The sequence below is a fragment of the Heliconius melpomene genome, unplaced genomic scaffold (assembly GCF_056956725.1).
Source record: "Heliconius melpomene rosina isolate 202511_hmr_F unplaced genomic scaffold, ASM5695672v1 ptg000031l, whole genome shotgun sequence".
NCBI lineage: Eukaryota > Metazoa > Arthropoda > Insecta > Lepidoptera > Nymphalidae > Heliconius > Heliconius melpomene.
Window position 1 is genome coordinate 833,634 of NW_028181865.1, and position 24,776 is coordinate 858,409.

At 33.9% G+C, this 24,776-nt stretch overlaps 4 protein-coding genes and 1 pseudogene across 4 annotated transcripts; 3 read left to right on the forward strand and 2 right to left on the reverse strand.

The window, feature by feature from the left end:
* Nucleotides 1–185: 185 nt before the first annotated feature.
* Nucleotides 186–3,797, reverse strand: LOC146526527 (uncharacterized; annotated as a pseudogene).
* Nucleotides 3,798–3,876: 79 nt separating this feature from the next.
* On the reverse strand, nt 3,877–6,933 carry LOC146526528 (uncharacterized). Its single transcript, XM_085207095.1, has 3 exons — nt 5,823–6,933; nt 4,289–4,937; nt 3,877–3,940 (listed from the first exon to the last, which is right to left on the reverse strand). The coding sequence occupies exons 1-3, from the start codon at nt 6,931–6,933 to the stop codon at nt 3,877–3,879; spliced, it is 1,824 nt and encodes a 607-aa protein (XP_085063221.1).
* A 2,694-nt stretch (nt 6,934–9,627) lies between these two features.
* Nucleotides 9,628–10,606, forward strand: LOC146526529 (uncharacterized). The gene is made up of 2 exons (XM_085207096.1): nt 9,628–10,204; nt 10,309–10,606. Exons 1-2 carry the CDS (start codon nt 9,981–9,983, stop codon nt 10,604–10,606), a joined length of 522 nt encoding a protein of 173 aa, XP_085063222.1. The 5' UTR covers nt 9,628–9,980.
* Nucleotides 10,607–12,343: 1,737 nt separating this feature from the next.
* On the forward strand, nt 12,344–13,957 carry LOC146526530 (uncharacterized). Its single transcript, XM_085207036.1, has one exon. The coding sequence runs from the start codon at nt 13,005–13,007 to the stop codon at nt 13,761–13,763; it is 759 nt and encodes a 252-aa protein (XP_085063162.1). The 5' UTR covers nt 12,344–13,004; the 3' UTR covers nt 13,764–13,957.
* A 9,097-nt stretch (nt 13,958–23,054) lies between these two features.
* LOC146526531 (uncharacterized protein F54H12.2-like) lies at nt 23,055–24,477 on the forward strand. Its single transcript, XM_085207097.1, has 2 exons — nt 23,055–24,259; nt 24,444–24,477. The coding sequence occupies exons 1-2, from the start codon at nt 23,055–23,057 to the stop codon at nt 24,475–24,477; spliced, it is 1,239 nt and encodes a 412-aa protein (XP_085063223.1).
* Nucleotides 24,478–24,776: the final 299 nt, after the last annotated feature.

A 24,776-nucleotide genomic window follows, 5' to 3' on the forward strand; every position in this document is an offset into this window, starting at 1 on the left:
TGGGTAGAATTTTCTAGTATGGTTTCAGGGGCATATTTATAGTAAGGAGTATCAATATTCTTAATAAATTTACATTTGTGTGCAAGTTGCTGATGTATTATATTACATATTTGGTTGTGTCTATGTGTGTAGTCGGAATGTGTAAGATTGGAACAAGCACCCGTGATATGTTGAATGGTCTCTGGCTGACTGTGACATCTACGGCATTTATCATTTGTGACTGTGGTATCCTTAATTATATATTTTTTGTAATTTTTTGTGTTTATGACTTGGTCTTGAATGGCTATTATAAATCCTTCAGTTTCGGGGAATAAACTACCAACTTTAAGAAACATATTTGAACCTATTGAATCAATATGCGCTTGTTCCAAATCATGAGGATGTCTTCCGTGTAACACTTTTCTTTTCCAGTTATCTATTTGTTGCATTTGTTGATTTATATTTTGATCATTTTGTATATCAGTTATTTGATTCAAATTTAGTGGAGTGTAATTATGGTCATTATCTATTATTGTTTTATGTATTTTACTATTATTTGATTTATTAATAAAAAACTTTTGTAACGATTTTATTTGATTTTGCCATAAAGTATTAATGTTAATAATACCCCTTCCACCATGCAGTCTTTTTATGGTAAGCCTTTCTATTGCAGATTTACAGTGAAGATAATTGTGTTTTGTTAATGTACTACGTATAAGTCTTTCTAAGTTTTCTATTTATTTTATTTTTTATTTATTTATTTATTTATACGGATCTCCAACTGTCGTACATATTGGTTTACATTACATACATTCTTAGGATATACTAATACTATTATGTACAACTGATTATAGGAGAACACATCATTCATCAATAATAACAATGATTAATTTACACTATAGAAAAAAATAATAATAATTATATAACAAAAATATAAGATTACTTAATATTACATAATAGTTAAAATCATTCACAATTAGTTCTATAAATTAACTATTCTATGTCTGTTTTGGACCATTTAATAACACCAAAGGAGTAAGTTAATATTGGGATAGCATAGGTATTTATCGCTTTAACGAGATTTTTCCCGGATAATTGTGTTTTGCAAATAGCATATATTCTTTTTTTAAATTCTGTAATTAAAACATGTTTTATAATTGTATGATCTAAACCTTTTAGTTGATTATATCCTAGGTATTTGAAGAGCTGTAATAGTGTTATGATCATTTATAGAATAATTACCTTTTTGGATTTTGCCTTTAGTTATATGAAGAGTTTTACACTTATCTAGGCCAAATTGCATTTGAATGTCGTTGCTAAATTCTGTAGTTATATCTATTAGCGTTTTCATGTCCTTATCTTTTTTGGCGTATAGTTTTAAGTCGTCCATATAAATAAGGTGTGATATTAGAGAATTCTGTGTGCGTGAACTGAAGCTGTATCCCAAACGACTATTTTGTAGTAGATTAGATAACGGATTTAGGGCAAGGCAAAACCATAAGGGACTCAAGGAATCCCCTTGAAAGATTCCTCTTTTAATTTGAATATGTCTGGTAGTCACCGTAGTACTATTGTAATTAAGCTGCAAGGTTGTTTTCCATTGAAACATAATAATGTTCAGAAATTCTATGATAAATGGGCTTATTTTATATATTTTTAATATTTGTATTAACCAAGAGTGAGGTATGCTGTCAAAAGCTTTTTTGTAATCAATATATGTGCAATGTAAATTTCTATTTTTTGTTGTAGCATGTTTGTGGATGGTAGAATCTATAATGAGTTGTTCCTTGCATCCCATATGGCCTCGCCTACACCCTTTTTGCTCCTCTGCTATTACATTGTACTTTTCTATATGTGTCGTGATTCTAGATGTTATAACTGAAGTGAGGATCTTGTAAATTGTGGGTAAACATGTTATGGGCCTATATTGTGAAGGTTCTGACGAAAATTTGTTTTTTGGTATCATGTATGTAATTCCGATTGCCATAAAATTGGGTATATTCTGCTTATTTAAAATAATATCTGTAAAATTTTTTGCTAATGCTCTATGAAATATGGTTAACTTCTTATACCAAAAGTTATGTACTTTATCAGCACCGGGTGACTTCCAATTGTGTAGTTTGACAGTAATTTTTAAAATTTCGGTTTCGGTTATTTCGCTAAAATTCATTGTATCTATTATTTTATATTTATCTGTTTCGTCTAAAATCCATTTAGCAGTTTCGTTGTGTTTTAATTCTTGTTCCCATATGTCTGACCAATACGTAGTTAACTGTTCTTCTGTAGGGATGCTCATTTTATTTATATCTTGCGATTGATGATGTGGTTTTGAAAGTTGTCTGTAAAATGTTTTTTCTCTTGTTGTAAATAAGATATTGTCGTCTTTTCTTTTCTGTGCCTTTTTGTATCTTTTTAATCTGTGTGATTTCAGAGCTAATTTTTGTTTTAATGTATCTAGAAATTCTTCTAATTTTTGGTTATCATTTTCATGCTTAGTATGTAACGTTGTATGACGGAAAATTTTCATGACTGTCTTAACTACTTTTTTGGATCTATTGTTATTGATATATTGTGTGAGACGTCCAATATCTACTCTAAGTTTTTCTATACTCTTTTCTAATCTTATTTGCCATGATGGTTTATTTTTGTATTTTTTTCTTTGTCCCGTATTTGTTCTTTGTATGATTTTATAACCTAACTCTTCTCCTATTACTAAAGCTGTACAATATATCAATGCATGTATGTCTATTAATTAAATGTCATTGGAATTATAGTTACCTAATATTTTAAAATTAAATATTTGTATTAGTTCAGTAAGTTTACGAGTATATTTTAATTTTGGCAAATTTGGTCGAATTGATGGATCAAGTCCAGAAAAAAGATTCAGTGTGGTTGATAATTTTTCTCTTAAATTTGTAATAAATTCGTCCGTGTAATTAGTAGGTACTATTAGTGTTTCTATTTCATTTTCTATTAAACAATTTAAGGATTCTGTTTGCGTAGAAGTTTGTGTTGTTTGGGTATTAAAATAATTTTGTGATTGTTCGCCAACTTGGGATACAGCAGTTGTTATGTTTGATAAAACTAAATGACTTTGATTTTGATTTCTAGTTATATTATCCATTTCTATTTCTCCTAATTCTATTTCACATTTTACTTCTCCTTTTATTTGATTTAGTAAGTCCTGAGGTACCAACCTATTTCTAACTATAGTTCTCCTTTGATCAGATACTCTTTGCTCGGAAACGGTAATGTAAGAATATTTTTGACAGAATAGTTCGTGTAGGCGTTGTTTATATGTGGAAAAATCTGTTTCTAACTTTGTGATTCGGTAGTAGGTACGCATAATAAACATGTTGACTTCAGAACTCCATCTCATGCGTACTCTTGGCTTTCCAGCTTTGGTGGACGCAGGCAAAAAGGCGTTTGCCTCCTGCGCAACACTCAAAGTTAGTACGTGTTCAACTGTATGGTTTGAAGAAGGTGATGATGGTATAGAAGGTGTGTAAGATTCACTACTTGGACTATATGGTTCTATTGGACTATTAGGTTGGGATGTGTGTTCGGCTGTAGTATATTTGTCGGTGGGAGCCCGCCTGTTCAACTCCAGACCGCCGACGGTTCGCATGCTGAAACACCCAGCGTCAGCTCCAGGTGTGCCCCGACGATCACCCTCGGGAAGCGGCCCCTGTCAGTTTCTTTTGTAACCGTGTCTCCATTTTTATGGGTAACCTTTACCTTGTTAGCCGTGTAAGTTTCGTAAGTACACGTTACCGCCCCCCACGTTAGCAAGGTGTTCAGCTAGGACGTAAGGTAGGATTTTGGGGGGCTTGTTATTATTATTTTATATATATTTTTCTCGAAATATAATTTCGGTTAATATGAACCCCACGAGCTTCAAGCCAAGTGTGGTCCATTTCCTGGAATTGGTTGGGAAGTAATGTCCTCCTGTAAAAAATTCCTGACAATGCGACAAGTATTAAGGATTGCGGCTTTTTGCATAGTTATGTATATGTTTATAGGTAATTTTATCTGCTCTAAATAATGTAAAAGACTTTTTGGTATAACTCCTGTGCTGGAAAGCACCAATGGTACAATATATACTTTGTTCATTTTCCATATTCTTGTAACTTCTTCTTTTAATTCGGTGTATTTATTAATTTTTTCTGTTATAGATTTTTGCAGATTATGGGTATTCGGAATTGTGATATCTATCAAATATGTTTGTTTATTTATTTTGTCTATAAATGTTATATCAGGTCTATTGTAGTGTATTGTTTTGTCAGTTAGAATTGCTCTATCATAGTACATCTTGCAATTGGGGCTCTCCAACACAGGTTTTGGTACGTATTGATAGTATGGGTGGGGCTTATCTTGTATTAACTTATTTATTATTGCCAACTTTTGATGCACAATTTGTACAACTTGATTGTGTCTATGAGTATAATCTGTCTGTGCTAAGGAAGAACAAGCGCTAGTTATATGCTGAATAGTTTCCGGTTGTCTATGACATTTTCTACATTTATCATTTTGTATATTACGATCCCTGACAATGAATTTTCTATAATTTTTTGTTGCTATGATTTGATCTTGGATGGCGATCATAAAACCTTCGGTTTCTGGGAACAAAGAACCTAATTTTAGCCATTTGTTCGAAGCCTCCGAGTCAATATGCACCTGTTCCAAGTCATGAAGGTGTCGACCATGCAGTTCTTTTTTACGCCAATTATTGAATTGTTGTTCTACATGGTCTTGAAGTGGTTTGAATGAAATTGATCTATTTTTTAAATTAAGTGGAGTGAAATTATCATCTAAATCTATTATTGCAGAATGTAAAGTGCTTTCTGATTTTGTGTAAAAGAAATCTCTAAGGTTCTTGACCTGTCCTTCCCATAACACTTCCAGATTTATTAGTCCTCTACCGCCTTTTATTCTTTTAATATTGGTTCTCTCTATTGCTGGTTTTGGATGTAAATAATTATATTTAGTTAAAGTTGTTCTTGTTTTTATCTGAAGCCGTTTGATGTCAGTTTTAGTCCATTTTATTACTCCAAAGGTGTATGTTAAAACTGGGATAGCGTAAGTGTTTATTGCCTTAAAAAGATTTTTTGAATGAAGTTGCCTTTTACATATTGCATTTAATCGTTTACTGAATTCCATATTTAACTGTTTTTTTATTTGAATATGATTTATACTATTAGATTGATGTACTCCTAGGTATTTATATGTATCACCTGACTCCATTAAATTAAATGAAATATTTTCTTCGTTATTAACTTTACTGTCGATTTTGCCTCTATTAATATGAATTATTTTACATTTATCTACCCCAAAAGACATATTTATATCCTGACTAAATTGAGTAGTCATTTTGAGGAGAGTTTGAAGACCTTTCTTAGTCTTTGCAAAAATTTTAATATCATCCATATACATCAAATGTGTGATAGCAGTATCATTATTTAATTTATATCCGCATGATGACATAGCGTTCAGAAGATGAGATAGGGGATTTAAGGCGAGGCAAAACCATAACGGGCTAAGAGAATCTCCCTGAAAAATACCATTTTCAATATAAATTTCGTCAGTCATAACTTTGTTATTTCCGACTGATAAATGCAGCGTAGTTCTCCATTCCGCCATGGCATTTTGTAAAAAAATTACAATAGATGGATTTATCTTATATATTTTAAGTATTTTAAGTAACCAAGAATGAGGGACACTATCAAATGCCTTTTTATAATCTATATATGATATGTGAAGATTTTTTTTATTTGTATTAGCATGTTTTAAAACTATTGAATCTATTATTAACTGTTCTTTACATCCTTTATGGTTTTGCCTACATCCTTTTTGTTCCTCTGCAAGTATACTATTTTCAATTAAATGTTTATTAATTTTTTGTGTTATGCAAGCTGTAATAAGTTTATAAATAGTTGGTAAGCACGTGATAGGTCGATATTGGGAAGGGTTTATTGTATCACTATTTTTAGGAAGCATATAAGTAATTCCTTTTGTAACAAATTTTGGTAGCACTTGCTTATTATTGACAATATCCGTAATTATATTAGCTAATATATCATGAAGAACGTAGAACTTTTTGTACCAAAAGTTGTGAATACCGTCTATTCCTGCTGCTTTCCAGTTTTTAACATGCCTGACTACTTTTTCAATATCTTCTCTGGTAAACTGTACAAATTCCATATCGCTTACATCTTTCCATCTATTTTCCACATCACTCAACCATTCGGCCTCCTCGTTATGGCTTTCCTTCTTCTTCCATAAATCTGTCCAGTAGTTTGTGAGTGCTTCTTTTTCAGGTATTTCACTATTAACCGCATCTTGTTTTTCGTTTAAGTTCCTATAAAATACTTTCTCATTATTATGAAATAAAACATTATCTATTTTTCTCCGTAATGCTTTATTGTACCTTGCTAATCGCTGAGATTTTAAACTTAATTTTTGCTTAAGCGTATCAAGGAATTCTTCAGGTCTACTGTTTTTGCTTTCGTGTATAGAATGTACTGATAATCTTTTAAAAATATCTTGGACTTTTTTAACTAATTTTGAAGATCTATTACCATTTATATACTGTGTCACTCTTCCTAAATCGGCTCTTAATTTTTTTATATCTAATTCAAGTCTAATTTGCCATGCAGGTTTTTGAGGTTTACGGTTTGTAGTTGGTAAATTTGATTGCAAGTGACGAATATTATATCCAGAATGTTCGGCTATTACTAATGCACTACAGTAAATTAAAGTATGAATATGGTTTAAATCAGAATCTATGAAGTAAAATTGTTTAAGAATTTGTTTATTAAATATATCTAAGTACTCGTATAGCCTCTTATTTTCTTTTAGTTTAGGCAATTTAGGACGGGCTGTGGGATCTATTCCTGTATATTGAATAAGAGCAGTTTCCAAATCATTAGTTAATTTATTGATATTTAGTTGCATCTTATAAGGACTTTGTTCCGGATTTTGTTCATGTTCTAATTGAAGTGTTGCTAATGATGTATTTGTTTGAGTTGAGGCGTGAGTAGTTGGGATTTGTTGGTTCTGGCGCACGCGCCAGAACCAACAAATGCGCTAGAACACGGGAGTGTGCCAGACCCCGCGCGTCGACTTGTTGATGCGTCGATACTAAAAAAAAAAAAAAAAAAAAGGTTTAGCCCCCCATTTGAATCGATTGCGCCGGGTCCCAGAGCTGTAGCTCTAACCGTTCCAAAGATAGAATTTCGATTAATTAAATGCCACTAGACGCGTCTCTTATCAGTCACCCTCATCAAGCTCGGGCCCGGCCTTATCGCTCGCTTCCCCGAATTGCTAACAACGAACCTACGTCACAGTGCGGTGTTGCTGTCTCTTTCTTGCATTACTTATCACCCAACGACACCACAGTGCCCGTCTCTTTGTCGCTATGTTGCCTAACAATTTGTTTATTAAAAACTTCTCATTTAATATGCAATTTCTATCATTTTAATTTAATAAAAATGTCTAACCTAACCTAACCTACCGAAATCCTGCAATTTCTATCATTTTAATCTAATAAAAATGTCGAACCTAACCTAATTTGTTTATTAAAAACTTCTCATTTAATATGCAATTTCTACCATTTTAATCTAATAAAATGTCTAACCTAACCTACCGAAATCCTGCAATTTCTCTCATTTTAATCAAAGCGCCAGAAACCGCGATACAGGACTGTGTGCTAGAACCCGCGTTATTAATGCAATTTCTATCATTTTCATCTAATAAAAATGTCGAACCTAACCTAATTTGTTTATTAAAAACTTCTCATTTAATATGCAATTTCTATCATTTTAATCTAATAAAATGTCTAACCTAACCTACCGAAATCCTGCAATTTCTCTCATTTTAATCAAAGCGCCAGAAACCGCGATACAGGACTGTGTGCTAGAATCCGCGATATTAAATCGCTTTCTACAAATGATTTTCTTATTACAATCTTTGTGAATTTATTTAGTCTAAATACTTCCATTGTATTTTATATAATGTTTCAAATAATGGTGCGCCGATAACAATATTTTGTTTATTTAAACTTCTCATTTAATATATATATTTTTATGAAATCTAACAATAAGAAATCGAAATGAGAGTATAAAAATGTAAAGAAATGTTCAACCTTTTTTTTTTTTTTTTTTTTTAACGTGAGGAAATCCTTTTACGGATACCGGCCCGAGTGGGGACTCGAGCGGGTTATGTGGGACTCGCGGACTCGGCAGATGTAGGCCGTCCGCATACCCACTAAAACCTCACGGTGCTCCTCCTCGACCGCCACTGGCCGCGAGACGCGGGGACTGGAATCGTCCACGAATTGCGGCGGCGGGAGCCTGCTAGGCACGTCGCGGAGTCAAGGGTGTGTGGGCACCCTCGACGGCCTGCTCGGAGTAGCGCGCGGGAGCGACCTGCGCGCGCCTACTCGGGCCAGGTTGGTAGGCGGCCAGCTTCCCCAAGCTGACCGCCCTCTGGCACATTAGGGCGGAAGGCGGCGGTCGTGTGCCGCCCTCCGGCGACCCGGTCTCTTACGGCGGATGGCGACTTCGGCAAAAGCCTCCCTCGCCCGTTCCGCCGACTCCTTCTCGAGCACCACTGCCTCGCAGAAGGACGAAACCGCGTCCCACGACGTCTCGCTGCCGGCCATGGCCTTGACCACGGCCGGCAGGGAAAGGTCGTCCCCGATGACGTTGAGACGCCCAGGCTGTGCACACCTCCAACGTGTGCTGGGCCGTCTCGTCGAGGCAGTCGTCGCAGTGGTGGCAGCGAGCGTCGGGCTCCCTCCCAGCGATCCGACACAGGTAACCCCCGAAGCAACCATGCCCCGTGAGCACCTGTGTGGTGCGGAAGGTTAGGACGCCGTGACGCCGCGCTAACCACTTTCGGAAAACTGGACGAACCGCCTCGATCGTCAACCGGCCGGCAGATGTTGTCGCCAGCCGGGATTCCCACATTCTTACCGCGGTTTCCCGCGCCTCCTCCGTGCGTGCCTGACTTGCCGGTTCCCCGGACACTAGGCCTCGACGCCGGCAATAGACCGACGCCAGAGATAGAGCATCCAGATCCCACGGCATGACTCCAGCCAGCACGCACGCCACCTCACCGGAGATGGTCCGGTACCCCCGTATCGCCCGGATGGCCATCACCCTCTGCGCACGTCGCAGCAGAGTGATGTTGTGCCGATCCAGGGCGTCCGCCCATACGGGAGCACCATAGAGCGCCATCGATCGGACCACTCCGGTGTACAGCCGACGGCTAGAGGCGCTCGGCCCATCGACGTTGGGCAAAAGGCGCGCCAATGCCGCCGCTGTCTTCAACAGTTTCGGGGCCAAGGATGTAAAGTGGCCCCGGAAACTCCACCGACCGTCTAGAACAAGTCCGAGGTACTTCATACTCCTCTTGACGTCGATTCGGACGCCACCGACGACGATGTGGGCATCTGCCGGTGGGCCCTTTCGAGGAGCATGGAAGTATAACGCCTCGGACTTGTTCAGGGCAACCTCCAAGCCCAACCTTCTAATTCGGCCGACGACGTCGGCCACTCCGGCCGTCGCGAGCACCGCAGCCTCGCGATAAGTCCTCTGCTGCGCCAAGACCAGCGTGTCATCGGCGTAGCAGAGGACTCCAAAAGAAATGTTCAACCTAACCTAACCTAAGAATAAAAATCTTTTGTTTATTAAAAACTTCTCATTTAATATATATATTTTCGATTTATTTTTTAGTTGTTATTGTGGAATTTTAGACATGCTCAAACTTGTAACAGATTTGCTATTACTAACGCCATTGTTTCTTTATTAGTCATAAGTGATAAGCATACAGTTTGAATATTATCGTTATCACTTCCGGTATTTTAATAGGTTTGTTCCGCTACATTGTGCAAGTTAGTATAAAACGACTGTGTATCTTTTTTGGATTCATCACTAAGTTGTTCAGTGTCTTCTTGTTAAGAACTATTGTGCGAGTGTTGTCTAGTAAGTGCTAAGCACATGTCGAACTATGATCATGTTACTAGTGTGTTATTTACTAAAGAACAGGAGATTGAAAGTAATTGCTGGACTGACAAGGAATTGGAAGAAATTTGCGAGATTGTGGAATCAGCAGAATGTGCTATGGAAGCTTTCAACGATAAATTCACCAGTATTGAGTCAAAGACTTTTGATTCACAATTTGATGAAGCTTTGTTCAACATAAGTGAAAGTGTGGAGAAGCAGTAAGTAATAATGATTATTAATGTTTTTTTATTTATTTCTTTTTTTTTCCTGTTTAAATTTATGAGATGTTGAATTTAAAACTTATTTTTTCTTTGTTAACCAGCTTACAAGTTGGCAGAGGCTTGAAACGCGTAGCTCAAGATAACAATAAAAAAGTTGTGAAAATGAGACGTCCAAGCGAACCTTCAACTTCGAGGGATTCAGAACCATCAGTTCAACCATTAAACACTGACATGATCAACTGTGAGGTATGCAAAATACTTGTTAAAAGGAGATATTTAGCAAATCATTACCGAAGTAATATTCATAAAAATAATGCATTACGCATTCATCATAGTTTTCCTAATGTAACATTAATCGAAAAAAAGCATTTGGAAAACGTGTTTATACTTACAGAATAACTCCACTCTCCGTTAGTGATGAGCTTTTGGATTTTAATTTGTTTTTAAATTCCATCAAAGATACTCTTTTTACTTTAGTTAGTGAGAGTATAGTAGCTTTGAAAACCTTCAAAGTTAATTTTATACTCCAAGCTAATTTTATTCAACAATGTAGAGAATTGACAAATATTTTTGATTTTCAAACTCCGAATGTCATCATTAACGAATCTGTTAATCTAAATGAATTTCTCGATTCTTTAAATGAAATATTTGCAAACAAAATAACTGAGTTTGAAAAGAAAGACAGCGGTTGGTCTATTCAGAAAATATTTAGTTTGGATATGAATGTGAATAAATTTAATCCACTTCGCGGATCTTCATACATTGATTTGCCTCACGACATACGAAACAAAAAGGCAGTAATAAATGTAAAAAATAGCGACGTTCAGTGCTTTAAGTGGGCTTTACTCTCAGCATTGTACCCAGCAAATAAAAGTTCAGATCGAGTCACTTCATATTCAAAATATGAAAATAAGTTAAATTTTGATGGTGTTCCTTTTCCTGTGAAGTTAACAGACATCATAAAATCGAAAAGTTGAATAATTTGAGTGTTAACGTTTATGGACTGGAATACAATGCTTTGAGTAAGTCTAACTCTCTGGTTGGTCCATTATATTTTACAAAGTGTCTCAAACCTATTCATATTAATTTACTTTACATAACGAGTGGAAGTAATGGGCATTATTGCTATATAAAAAAATTATCTCGTTTAGTGAGTCATCAGGTTACATCACGAAATAATGCCATTTACATTTGTGACGGCTGCCTTATTTATTTTAACAGTCAGAAAGCTCTCGATAGACATAGATTGAATGATTGCACACATGTCAGAACCGATCTTCCAAATAAAGATATAAGTAAAAAAAACTGGCGTGGTGAAAATGTACCAAGTGATAAGATAAAATTCGAAGGTTATGAAAAGAAAAAGAGAGTACCCTTTGTGATTTACGCAGATTTTGCATCTTTTCTCAATCCAATCGATTCATGTTCCAATGATCCTTTTAAATCTTTCACTACCGACGTTCAAAGACATGATGTGTACAGCTTTGGTTATTATGTCAAATGTTCATATGATAATAAGCTTTCTAAGTATGTTACTTATACCGGCGAAAACTGTGCTAACGTATTTTTGACAAGTTTACGTAAATATATAGAAATTATTTGTAGAGCTAATTCTTTTCAAAAATATCCTCTTCCTCTATCAGAAATAGACAACAAAACAATACAAGAAGCTTCTATATGTTACATATGTGAGAGTGAATTAAAGGATGAACGATATATTGATCACGACTGGCATTTAGGTACTTTTATAGGTGTATGCCATGAGAATTGTAGCAAAAAAATTCATAGCACCTCATTTATTCCTATAATATTACATAATCTGAGCAATTACGATGCTCATTTTATTGTACATGCATTAAATTTTGCCGAAGGTGAAGTACAAATCATTCCACAAAATAAAGAAAAGTATATTTCTTTCTCAAAAATTCTGAATGTAAATGGTAAAAAGGTTGGTTTGAGGTTTATTGACTCTTTCAAATTTTTATCGAGTAGTTTAGATTCACTAACTAAGAATCTTAATGACGATGAGTTCCGCGAAACGAGAAAACAATATCCCTCTGATAAAGACTTTCAGTTGTTAAAGCGGAAAGGTGTTTATCCATATGAACATATGACTTCGTTTAAATCATTAGAATTATCATCTTTGCCGTCAATTGAGTGTTTCGCTAGTACATTGACTGGTGAAAGCATTTCAGTTGATGATTATAAACATGCTCAAAAAGTATGGTCTCATTTCCACTGTCAGAGTATGGCTGACTATTCTAATCTTTACTTAAAAACTGATGTAATACTTTTATGTGATATTTTCGAAAATTTTAGAAATGTTTGCATGAAGACTTACGATTTAGATCCTGCTTATTACTATACCGCTCCAGGGTTAAGTTGGGATGCTATGTTAAAATATACCAAAGTTGAACTAGAATTATTGACAGATTTTGACAAAATTGCTTTTGTCAAATCCAGTATTAGAGGAGGCATATCGCAATGCAGTAATCGCTATGCAAAAGCAAATAATCCACACATGAAAACTTTTGATAGTAATGATCGGCGGATCGGATTTTTTTCGGCGGTAGACGCAAAAAAAGTTAAACGTCTTTTTGTGAGCTCTCTATTTAATATTTTAGTAAAAGTTATAAATACATGTTTATTACAAGTAAAATAATGAATTAGAAGCTAAATAACCTGTCAGCAATACATCCATTCTTCAAGATATATAACATAAGCATTACTGTGATTGTGACATTGATTGTGGTGACTGACCAACTGTGAGTACTCAATTCTATAGAATATTATTATTATGGACTCAATAAAGCACTCAATTCAAGAACTTACACAGCAATTTAACAGCAAAATGACTGAATTCCAACAAAATTTAAATTCATGTGCTAGTAGTATACCAGCTACAAGTCCAACTTCTCACTTGGCAACACAATTTAACGCTTTCCGGTCATTTGTAATGTCTGCACTTGAAGGTCTCCAAATGCAAGTACAACTGTTGTCCAAACAATATGATCAGTTTGAAATGCGCAGCAGAAGAAAGATTCTTTTAGTTCATGGGGTAGCGGAGGATAAGAAAGAAAATACATCTGCTACAGTCATCCAGGTACTGTCTGAACATCTGAAAATCTCTGATCTGTCTGTTAATGATGTGAGCAGATGCCACCGGTTGGGAACTTCTTCTTCTAATAGGACACGAGCCATACTTGTTAAGTTCAAAGATCTCAATTCCAGAAATAAAGTTTGGTTTAGTAAAACTAATCTTAAGAATACGGGGATTACTTTGTCTGAATTCTTGACAAAACCCAGACATGAAGCGTTCCTAGCGGCTAGACAACAATTTGGGATATCTAAGTGTTGGACAAAAGATGGTGTTATAAATGTTATAAGCTCAGATGGGAAGCGCCACACTTTCACTTCCATAGTTGAGCTAAAAAAGATCTCTAGTGTCTCTGAGATTAGGCCACCACACATTTCACCAGGGACAATGACGGCTACTGACTCCAAAATAAATAAAACAACTTTAGTCTCACGTACAAAGAGACAAATTAAAAAGTAACTTTATTAGTCATTTATTAATAAGTTTAATTGCAAAATATCTTTTATTTAGTTAATCAAGTTTCTCATATAAAATTGTTTTATTTATATAATATAATAGCTTATTTTAGTTTATTGTTTAATTTTATTGTAACTTATGCTTAATCTCTTTGTATTTTACTTATATTTGTATTCTTGTCATGCAAACTAGTTTAAACTTTTCATGTAATTTTCTAATACTTCAATTAACATGGGATGTTATGCTGGCGGGAAGCGATGCATAAAGGTTTTTATAGTATTAGATATACATTTATTTTAATATTCATAGATATTTTTATATTGGTTGTATTTATTATTATCTATTATATATACATTTATTTTAACATATCTTTTTATTTATATATATTATTATTTGAACATTACTTAAATTACAATAAGTTTATTTATATATTAGTAATTTGTTTGATAATTTTTATTATTATTTGCTATTATATATACTGCTGCCATGTATATTGGACATAATTCTGAATGTGATGACTCACATGACGACGTTTTTTCTCAATGTAGTTCAGATGATAGTTTCCAGAGTATCCATTCCTTGCCACTTAATTCAGCATTAAATACGACTTTTGAAAACCTTGGGAAAAATTTTAATGTCGTACATATAAATGCACAGAGCATACCTGCCCACTATCCCGATTTACTCAGTTCATTTGAAGCAACGAATATCCATGCGATCCTGGTTTCGGAAACGTTTTTAAAACCATGTTTACCATCGACATCGTTTGCATTGCCAGGGTTTCACTTAATACGCAACGACAGAACTGAAAAGGGTGGTGGAGGTGTTGCTATTTATATGCGCAGTCATATTCCTTTTAGTATACTGGACAAGTCGCCATCACCGTACTCAAGAACATCTGAACATTTATTTATCCAAGTACTTTTCGGGACCTTCAAACTGCTACTCGGAGTATTTTATAGCCCCTCATCTCAAATTAATTACTTCGAGACATTTGAAGAATTACTGGAAAATCACGTACCAGATGCGGATCACGTTATAATAATGGGCGATTTCAACACCTGTCTGCTAAAAAATGATTGGCGTACAAAGCAGTTGTCAAATATCATAAAAAGTGTCAATTTAGATATACTTCCTTCCAATCCTACTCACTTTTTTCCACACTGCCCTCCTTCTTTACTGGATTTAATAATAGTATCGTCTACTGACAGAGTTCTAACGCATGGACAACTGGGAGCAAAAGCTTTTTCATACCACGATCTTATATACCTCTCATATAAAATTCGCCCGCCAAAACAAAAACCAACAGTTGTGATGCGTAGAACTTTCAAGAACTTCAACAACGATAGTTTTTTGCAGGATCTGAACCGGCTACCTTGGGATACTGTTCTAAACGCACCGACAACTGACGATAAAGTTAGTATATTTAACTCATTGCTAATTGACCTTTTCGATGTACATGCTCCTTTACGACCTGTCAAGCTAAAACATTTACCAGCTCCCTGGCTTACGGATGATATTAAAATTCTTATGTCGAAAAGGAATAGAGCAAAAACCAAATTTAAAATAAGTCCTACGGATGCTAACCGCTCCAAATACAAAAAACTACGGAATCGATGTTGCAAAGTCTGTAGGGATGCCCAACGAAAACACATACACGAGTCAGTCACTAATAATAGTCCTGCTAAAGTATGGAAGTTTCTCGATTCTATGGGTATTGGGCGACAACGTAAAACTACACTCATAAACGACAGAATGGATCTTGATCAACTTAATAAGCATTTTACTGCTGTGAACCTCTTAAGCCAGAGAATGAAATCCAGTACTCTCTTGTCACTTTCCTCACAACCTTTCCCGTCTTTTACTCCTTTCAATTTCTCTTCAGTTACTGTCACGGATGTTAGACGGCATATTCTTGCCATAAAGTCGGACGCAATTGGCGCTGATGGGGTGAGCCGTAAAATGATTCTTATGACATTGAATGTTGTGCTTCCTGTACTTTGTCATATTTTTAACTGTTCCCTTACTACCAATTCCTTCCCTAGCTCTTGGAGATTTGCTTATGTTATCCCTATACCTAAAATTACCAATCCTACATCTTTCACACACTATAGAAAATAGAAATATATATATATAATAATATATTTCTATTCTTCCTTTTCTATCCAAAGTTCTCGAGAGAATTGTACATCACCAACTCTCACTGTACCTAGTGAAAAACAATATATTATCATCTTTCCAATCTGGTTACCGGCCGGGACACAGCACTGTTACAGCACTTAACAAAGTATGCGATGATATAAGAAGCGGAATAGACAAGCAAAATATTACCATATTAGTCTTATTAGATTTCTCTAATGCCTTTAACACAATTGATGTCGATATATTTTTAGCTTTACTTAAATCTATTAATATATCGCAAAACGCTATTGAATGGTTTTATTCTTACCTCGTCGATCGTGAACAATGCATTCGTGCTAATGACAAACAGTCCTCATACAATCGACTCAGTGCTGGGGTACCTCAGGGTGGTGTACTTTCTCCGTTACTTTTTTCTATATTTATAAACTTCTTAACTCCACTGCTGACATTGTCCTTTCACCTTTACGCTGATGACTTGCAGATTTATACGACCACGGCAGTTGATGATATTGCTGATGCTATACGGCATATCAATTTTAACTTAAGCATTATTAGTACCTGGAGCAAATCATTTGGTCTGTCGATAAATCCTACCAAGTCTCAGCTGTGCATCCTCGGTAACTCAAAGCAACTCTCCAAAATTGACTACTCCCTCCTTCCTTCCGTAATGCTTGATGATTGCAAGATGGAGTTTGGTACTTGCGTGAGGAATCTGGGTATCAGGATGGATAGTTCTTTGACATGGGTTCCTCAAATAGCAGAGTTAAGTCGAAAAGCTTTTGCTGCTATTGGGAGGGTAAAGAGATGGAAAAATTTATTGCCGCTTAAAACCAAAATATCTTTAGCTCAATCCATTCTCTTTCCCATTCTGGATTACGCAGATTCCTGTTACCTAGATTTGTCACAGCAATTGCTAAACAAGCTCGAACGTCTTCAAAATGTAATAATTAGGTTCATTTTTGGATTGCGGAAGTATGACCATATTACTCAACATCGAGTTCAACTTAAATGGTTGACCATCAAGCATCGACGCAATTATCATGCACTTATCCTTTTATACTCTATCTTGTATCTTCCTTTAACTCCTTCATACCTCAAACAAAGATTCACTTTCCTGGGCTCCCACTCTCAGTCTTTCAATCTCCGTTCAAGATATGACAACGTATTGGAGGTTCCACTATGTCGCACCAAGTGCTACAGTGAATCATTTACCGTAAAAACGGCGAAATTATGGAACGAGTTACCCAGGTGTATCAGGCAGTCGACATCAGTTGGTATCTTTAAGCGCCGGCTAAAGGAGTACTACCTATCGTTATAATCTATGTATCTGTTTTGTGCATATGTATATGTAAGTATTGTATCTCTATATGAATGTATATATGGTATCTATGTGTGTATTTATGTATATATGTATGTATTTATGAATGTATGTATGTATTTATGTATGTATGTATTTATATATGAATAGCGTATGTTTATATGTTTGATATAATAAAGTACAAAATATCTTTATGCAAAGTTAACCGCCACCAATTGTATCATACTATTAGTTTTTGTTAAAAAAAGGGTTGCCTGTAAGAAATCACTTACAGTGATAAGGCCGCCTATGCACTGTATCTAAATTACAAATTTAATTGTGTAATTTAAATCTTCTTTGTGCAATAAAGTGTTTTTGATTTGATTTGATTTGATCTTATTTCATATTTAATTTATCTTGATGCAAACAATTTATATGGGTGGGCTATGTCTCAATACTTGCCTTTGTCTAATTTTGAATGGGAAGATCCTTATGTAAATTATAATGTACCAATCACCTCTGATATTGGATATATTTTAGAAGTAGATCTAGAATACCCCGATAGCTTACATGATGCTCATTCCGACTTTCCATTGTGTCCAGAAAATATTTGTGTGGGTAATTCGAAAGAATCTAAATTAGTTACTAATTTATATAACAAAAAAAAATATGTTATACATTATAGAAACCTTTTGCAATGTGAGAAATATGGTTTGCGAGTACAAAAAGTTCATAGAGTATTAAAATTCAAGCAAAAACCTTGGTTAAAAAAATATATTGAATTAAACACTCAATTACGAACTTTAGCAACATCCGACTTTGAAAAAGATTTTTATAAGCTGATGAATAATTCTGTATTTGGAAAGACAATGGAAAATATCGAAAAAAGAGTAAACGTGAAATTATTAACACATTGGGAAAATCATGGAAAAATCAAAGGTGTTGAGAGTCTCATTGCTAGCCCCGAATTCCACAGTCTTTCCATTTTTTCTGAAAATTTGGTCGCAGTCCAACTTCGCAAAACTAAATTGTTTTATAATAAGCCCATATATTTAGGTTTTAGCATATTAGAGATATCCAAGACTTTAATGTATGACTTTCACTATCAGTACATGAAAAATAAATTTACCAACATAAAATTGTTATATACTGATACTGATAGTCTGATATACCAAATGTTTTGCGGTGATTTTTACAAAGAAATTAAGGAAGATTTAAATTCATATTTCGATACTTCTGATTATCCTTCAAATAATCAATTTCACTTTCCTCAAGTAAATAAAAAGAAATTAGGATTTTTTAAAGACGAGAACAACGGAAAAATTCTTACTGAATTTGTTGGATTGCGATCAAAAATGTATGCAATGAGTGTTGAAGATCGTACTATCACCAAAGCTAAAGGGGTTAATAAAAGTGTAACTAAGAAATTAAATGTTAGTGACTATAAATCATGTTTATTTAATAAAAAAATACAACTTGCTGAAATGTATAGATTTAGAAGCATCAAACATGTTATATTTACACAAAAAAATAATAAAATTTGTTTGTCATACAACGACACCAAGCGACATATTTTGCATAACTCTATAGATACATTAGCTTGGGGTCATTATAAGTTAAAATAGTATTAAGATGTCATTTTTATTGTATTAGTTAAGAAAATATATTATAAAATGTTATGTATTTTTTATTATATGTACATATTTAGTTTTACGTTTTAACTGAATAGACGTACCCTACTACATTTAACATGTTTCATTTTGAACACCCTTTCACTGCTATTATAGCGGGTCCTAGTGGTTGTGGAAAATCAAAGTTCGTATGTGATTTTTTGAAAAACATAAATCATGTTTGTAATCAAGAATTTAACACTAGCTTATGGTGTTACGATGAAATGCAACCATTATACAATTTAAGTGGAGTTAATTACTATCAAGGAATTCCTGACTTGAACATGTTTGATGGGAAGTATCCCCAATTGATTATAATCGACGACCTTATGAGAGAATCTGATGGGCGCATAGTTGATATTTTTACTAAAGGAAGTCATCATAGAAACTTGAGTGTATTCTACATAACGCAAAACTTGTTTCATCAAGGGAAAGGGCAACGTGATATATCGTTAAATTCTAGCTACATCATTTACTTTAAAAATCCTAGAGACAAAACTCAAATACGTTTTCTTGCTCGTCAAATAGTACCTGAGAATCCTAAATATGTTGAAGAAGCATACAAAGATGCCACTAGTAAACCACATGGATACTTGATGATAGATTTAAAACAAAATACAGATGATATTTATCGAATGAAAACTAACATATTTCCTGATGAATATACCATTTGTTACATTCCTAAGAAGGGATATAAATACAATAACTCTAAAGACAATTCCATCATTATTAAACAATGACACATAGAGTAAAGACACATAAAGAGTTTTTAAGAGCGTTACATAGCTTAAAACCAAAATATAGAAAAGTTTTACTTGGCGCTTGTAATAAAGAAGAAATCGATTGCATTTGTGAGTGCATATACAATGTTTTGAAAGGGAAAATTCCGCTGCAAGACGAACACAAAAATAAATTAGATAAGTATAAGAATGTTTTAAGAAAGCTTGTTTCAAAGACAAAGAACAAAGCTAGAAAAAATATTATAATACAAAAAGGTGGAACTTTCTTACCAATTATCTTGAGCACAGTTTTGGGTGCACTATTTAATTCATTGATTTAGAATAAAAATGGACAACGCAAAGAAAATGATATTAATTGAACCTGAAATAATGGAGAAACTTAAGAAAGATAATGCTCATACTACTGTTAACAATTTATCACAACTTGATGAAGAAATGAGTAAAGTTTTAAAAACTAAATTAGACGACAGAGAGAAATGGTCACTTTATCAACAAACTCTTCAGAGATATTTGTATTTTATTGCTAAAGATCGAAAACCAATAGAAATACCCTTAGTAAATTTTGCTGAGTCGGAAAATTATATAAAAGAAGATGCAACAACAAAAAAAACTGTAGACATTAAAGAAGAGCCTTTGAAAACACACGAAAGACTGATTAATGAGAATACTCCACACAAAAGTAATGACTATTACACTAAATCTCAACTGCTTCAACTCATACCAAAGACATATAAAATAAAAGGTGAGCTGTTAATTGATATTTTATTAAAAAATAAAAATAAGATTAATTGGAACGATAATGGTACAATTTTTATAGACAACAAGAAAGTTTATAAAAGTAATATTGTTGACTTAATCAATGATGTTGTAAGACCACTCAAAAACAGTTCGCCACAAGGTTGGGTAGAATTTTCGAAAGTTTTGAAGGATTTAAAAGTACCATTGAGTTATATAGGAAATCCAAAACGAGCAACTTTCATAAATGTTATGTCAAAGACACCTGATTTTGGGAAAACGTCACAAGCTGAGACGGAATCTTCAAGCACCACAAATCAATTAACTCCTCAAACATATCCAAAATCGAACGAAGAAAAAGTAAAACGAAAAATTGCTTGGGAAAGATGGATCCCTTATTAGAAATCAAAAATATTTATTATGATGTTTCTAATCCTGCTGGTTATAGTAGTTTAAATAAATTATCCGAAGCAATGAAAAGTAAAATGACTAAAGAAGATACAAAAAAATGGTTGGAGTCTCAAGAAACTTATACCTTACATAAGCCTGTTCAACGACGATTTTCGAGAAATAAATATGTTTTATCTAATATTAGCGATCTTTGGCAAGCTGATTTAAGTGATATGAGAAATTACAGTGAATATAATGATGGAAATAAATATATTTTATGTGTTATCGATGTTTTTAGTAAATACGCATTTGCTAGACCTTTGCAAAAAAAGAACTCTGAATCTATAAAAAAATGTTTTTCAAGTATATTTTTAGAAGCTAACACTATTCCCAAACACTTACAATCTGATAAAGGTACTGAATTTATGTCAAAGGATGTACAGCAATTTTTAAAAACGCGAAATATTAATTACTATACGACGAACAATCCTGATATCAAAGCCAGTATTGTTGAGAGATTTCAGAGAACATTGAAAATGAAAATGTGGCGATATTTTACACATAAAAATACTTATCGATATGTTGACATTTTACAAGATTTGCTTTATTCATATAACCATAGCATTCATCGAAGTATTAAGATGCGTCCTTGTGATGTTAATCATAATAATATAATGACAGTTTGGCGTAATTTGTATGGTAACACAAATAGTCAGCATAAAACCATTTGTAAATTTCAAATTGGTGATCATGTTAGAATAACAAAATATAAACACATATTTCAAAAAGGATATGAAACAAATTGGAGTGATGAAATATTTATAATTACATCAGTCATAGAGAGATCGCCGTGGTTAGTGTATACTTTAAAAGATTTAAAAGATGAACCTATAATAGGAACATTCTATGAAAAAGAGTTACAAAAAGTAGCATATGATCCCACTACAAAACACAAAATAGATAAAATTATTCGTACTCGGTATTCAGGTCTCAGAAAGGAGTTGTTCGTGAAGTGGAAAGGTTATCCGAATAAATTTAACAGTTGGATATTAGCATCGAGCTTAGAGTCATGAATAACGAAGATTTTTATTTAACACTACTTAGTAACAGCTCAGTTTTATACTTTCCTGATAATAAGACGACACACTTTTCAACAAAACTTCTAAAATCTATCAAACTAGAAGGAGAATGGTCGGTAGGAATTGTAGAATTTCAGTATCCATGTACTATGTTCACTGTCCAAAGTAAACAAAATATAATGTACATAAGTAAAAGAGAGCAGCAGGTTCCCAATGAAGCTAAACCACAGATTGTTACTTATAAAGATCATATCCCAGCATCTAGTTATGAAAATATAGAGGATGTTCTATCAGCACTGAATTCTAGAGAATCATTTAAACTACGCTACGATAAAATTTCAAAATACATCACTTTAACTGGAAATATCGATGACCTCATTTCTCTAAAGTTTTCTTCAAAGTTGAGTCTTCAGCTTGGTTTTGATCCAAATACTGATGTAAGAACTAAAACTACAGGTAAATTTCCAGCTAACCTTTACTTAGGTTTACCATCACAACTATTAATTTACTGTGATATCGTAGAACCTCAAATAGTGGGAGATGTAATGTGTTCATTGTTACGGATTATTTCCTTGGATCCAGTTAAATATGCATATGGATCTAACAAAATGCACATTTTTTCGCCCCCACACTATATCCCAGTAATGCGTAGAGAGTTTGATACAATTGAAATAGATATAAGGTCTAACACCGGAGAAAATATACCATTTGAATTTGGAACGAGCTGTGTTAAGTTACATTTCAAACGCAACTAATTTAAATAAAATTATGTACGAAAAACGTAGTGATAATATTTGTCCATATCAACAATATTACATCCATCAAGCTGGAACTGGAATTGGAGTTATCTATAAGGGTGCGGCACATCAGCGTGGTCATGGTATTGGAAGTTTTTTGGGTGGGTTGTTTAGATCAGTTTTACCTCTATTGTCGAATGGAGCAAGAGTGATTGGAAAAGAGGCATTGAATGCTGGTGTAGGACTTTTATCAGACATGGTACAGGCAAAACCATTAAATGAATCGATGCAAGAACGTTTTAGGAAAGCTACTTCAAATTTAAAAAGAAAAGCTGATGATAAAATAGATCGAGTGATGACAGGATCAGGTAACAAAACCAAGAGACGTCGCCTACAAAGTCTCATTCAGTCGGAGAATCTAAAAGGGAGAACATTGAAAAGAGCTAAAAGAAATTATAAATTAAATTACAACAACGACGATATATTTTCAACAAATTAAAAATAATGTCGTTTTTACATAATCATTCTTGTGAATGTGCCAAATCCGAACTGGACTTATTCGCTTTACCATCTACTCAAACAAGCATAGAAAATGGACAATGGATTCACTACAAACCAATTTCATCACTCAGCGATGATGGGCCATTAGAATTTCAAATTCCTGGATCTGGTGATGATTACATTGATTTGTCACATACATTAATTCATGTCAAAGCAAAAATAGTAAATCAAGATTTAACACCTCTTGAGGATACAACTGTTGTAGCTCCAGTCAATTATTGGCTTCACTCTCTTTTTAGTCAATTAGATGTCTATTTAAATCAAAAACTTATGTCTCCACCAAATAATACATATGGATATCGTGCTTACATAGAAACTCTATTAAATTATGCTCCACATGCGAAACAATCACATCTTACATGCGGATTGTGGTATGAAGATACTGCTGGGAAAATGAACAATACTGATGAAACAAATAAAGGATTCACAGAAAGACAAAAATATGTAAAGGAAAGTAAAGAAGTGGAAATGATTGGACATTTGCATGGAGATATTTTTAATCAAGAAAAGTTTCTGATAAATGGTGTTGAAATGTGTATAAAACTAGTTAGATCAAGAGATTCTTTTAACCTCATGGCTTCAACAAATGATATAAAAGTAAAAGTATCAATCACTGATGCTACTCTTATGATTCGTAAAGCTCGAATAAATCCGAGTGTACTGCTTGCTCATCAAAAAGTTTTAGCATCTACAACTGCAAAATATCCAATCACAAGAGCTGAAGTAAAAGTCTTAACAATTCCATCTGGTGTTCAGGGTAAAACACTTGACAATGTTTTCCTTGGACAGATACCTAAACGGTGTATTATTGGATTTGTTAATAACACAGCTTTTAACGGTAGTTATACTAAAAACCCATACGATTTTGATAACTTCGGTATTAATACGTTTAGTTTATATATCGATGGTATGCAAATACCATCAAAAACTTTACAACCAACGTTTAGTAATGGAGTTCATACTCTTATGTATCATACACTATTTACGGGAACTGGTATTCACTTCTTGAATGAAGGTAATGGTATCAACAGAGATAGATATCCAAAAGGATATTGTCTGATGGCCTTTGATCTAACTCCTGATTTAGCTGCAAACACCTCTTCGCATTGGAATTTAATCAAACACGGGAGTGTTAGGTTAGAAGTAAGGTTTGAAAATGCTCTCACTCAAACAATAAATTGTATTGTTTATGCTGAGTTTGATAATTTAATTGAAATAGACAAGAACAGAAACGTAAGTGTAGATTTTAGTAGTTAATAGACTGCAGGCCTTATAAAATAACATTCTCCATGTGATATATTCTATATATTTGATAACTTTTGTGTGCTATAGACGTAAATATCATGAATACTTTAGAGATAAGTAAATATTTAAAAACAATACATCCCACCTTAACATCAAATGTTTTTGCTGCTAATCGATTGCCGGTTCATATGTCAACTCCTGTTTATTTGATCAGTAATTTAGATCCTGATACAAAACCAGGCTCACATTGGATAGCAATTTACATAGGTACAAATGGAATTGGGGAATATTTCGATACTTTTGGTCGAAAACCAAATAGTTATCATTTATCATTTTTAAAACGAAATACAAGTAGATGGACATATAGCAATAAGATAATTCAAAATGTTTTTTTTTTTTTTTTTTTTTCTTCTTTTTGTG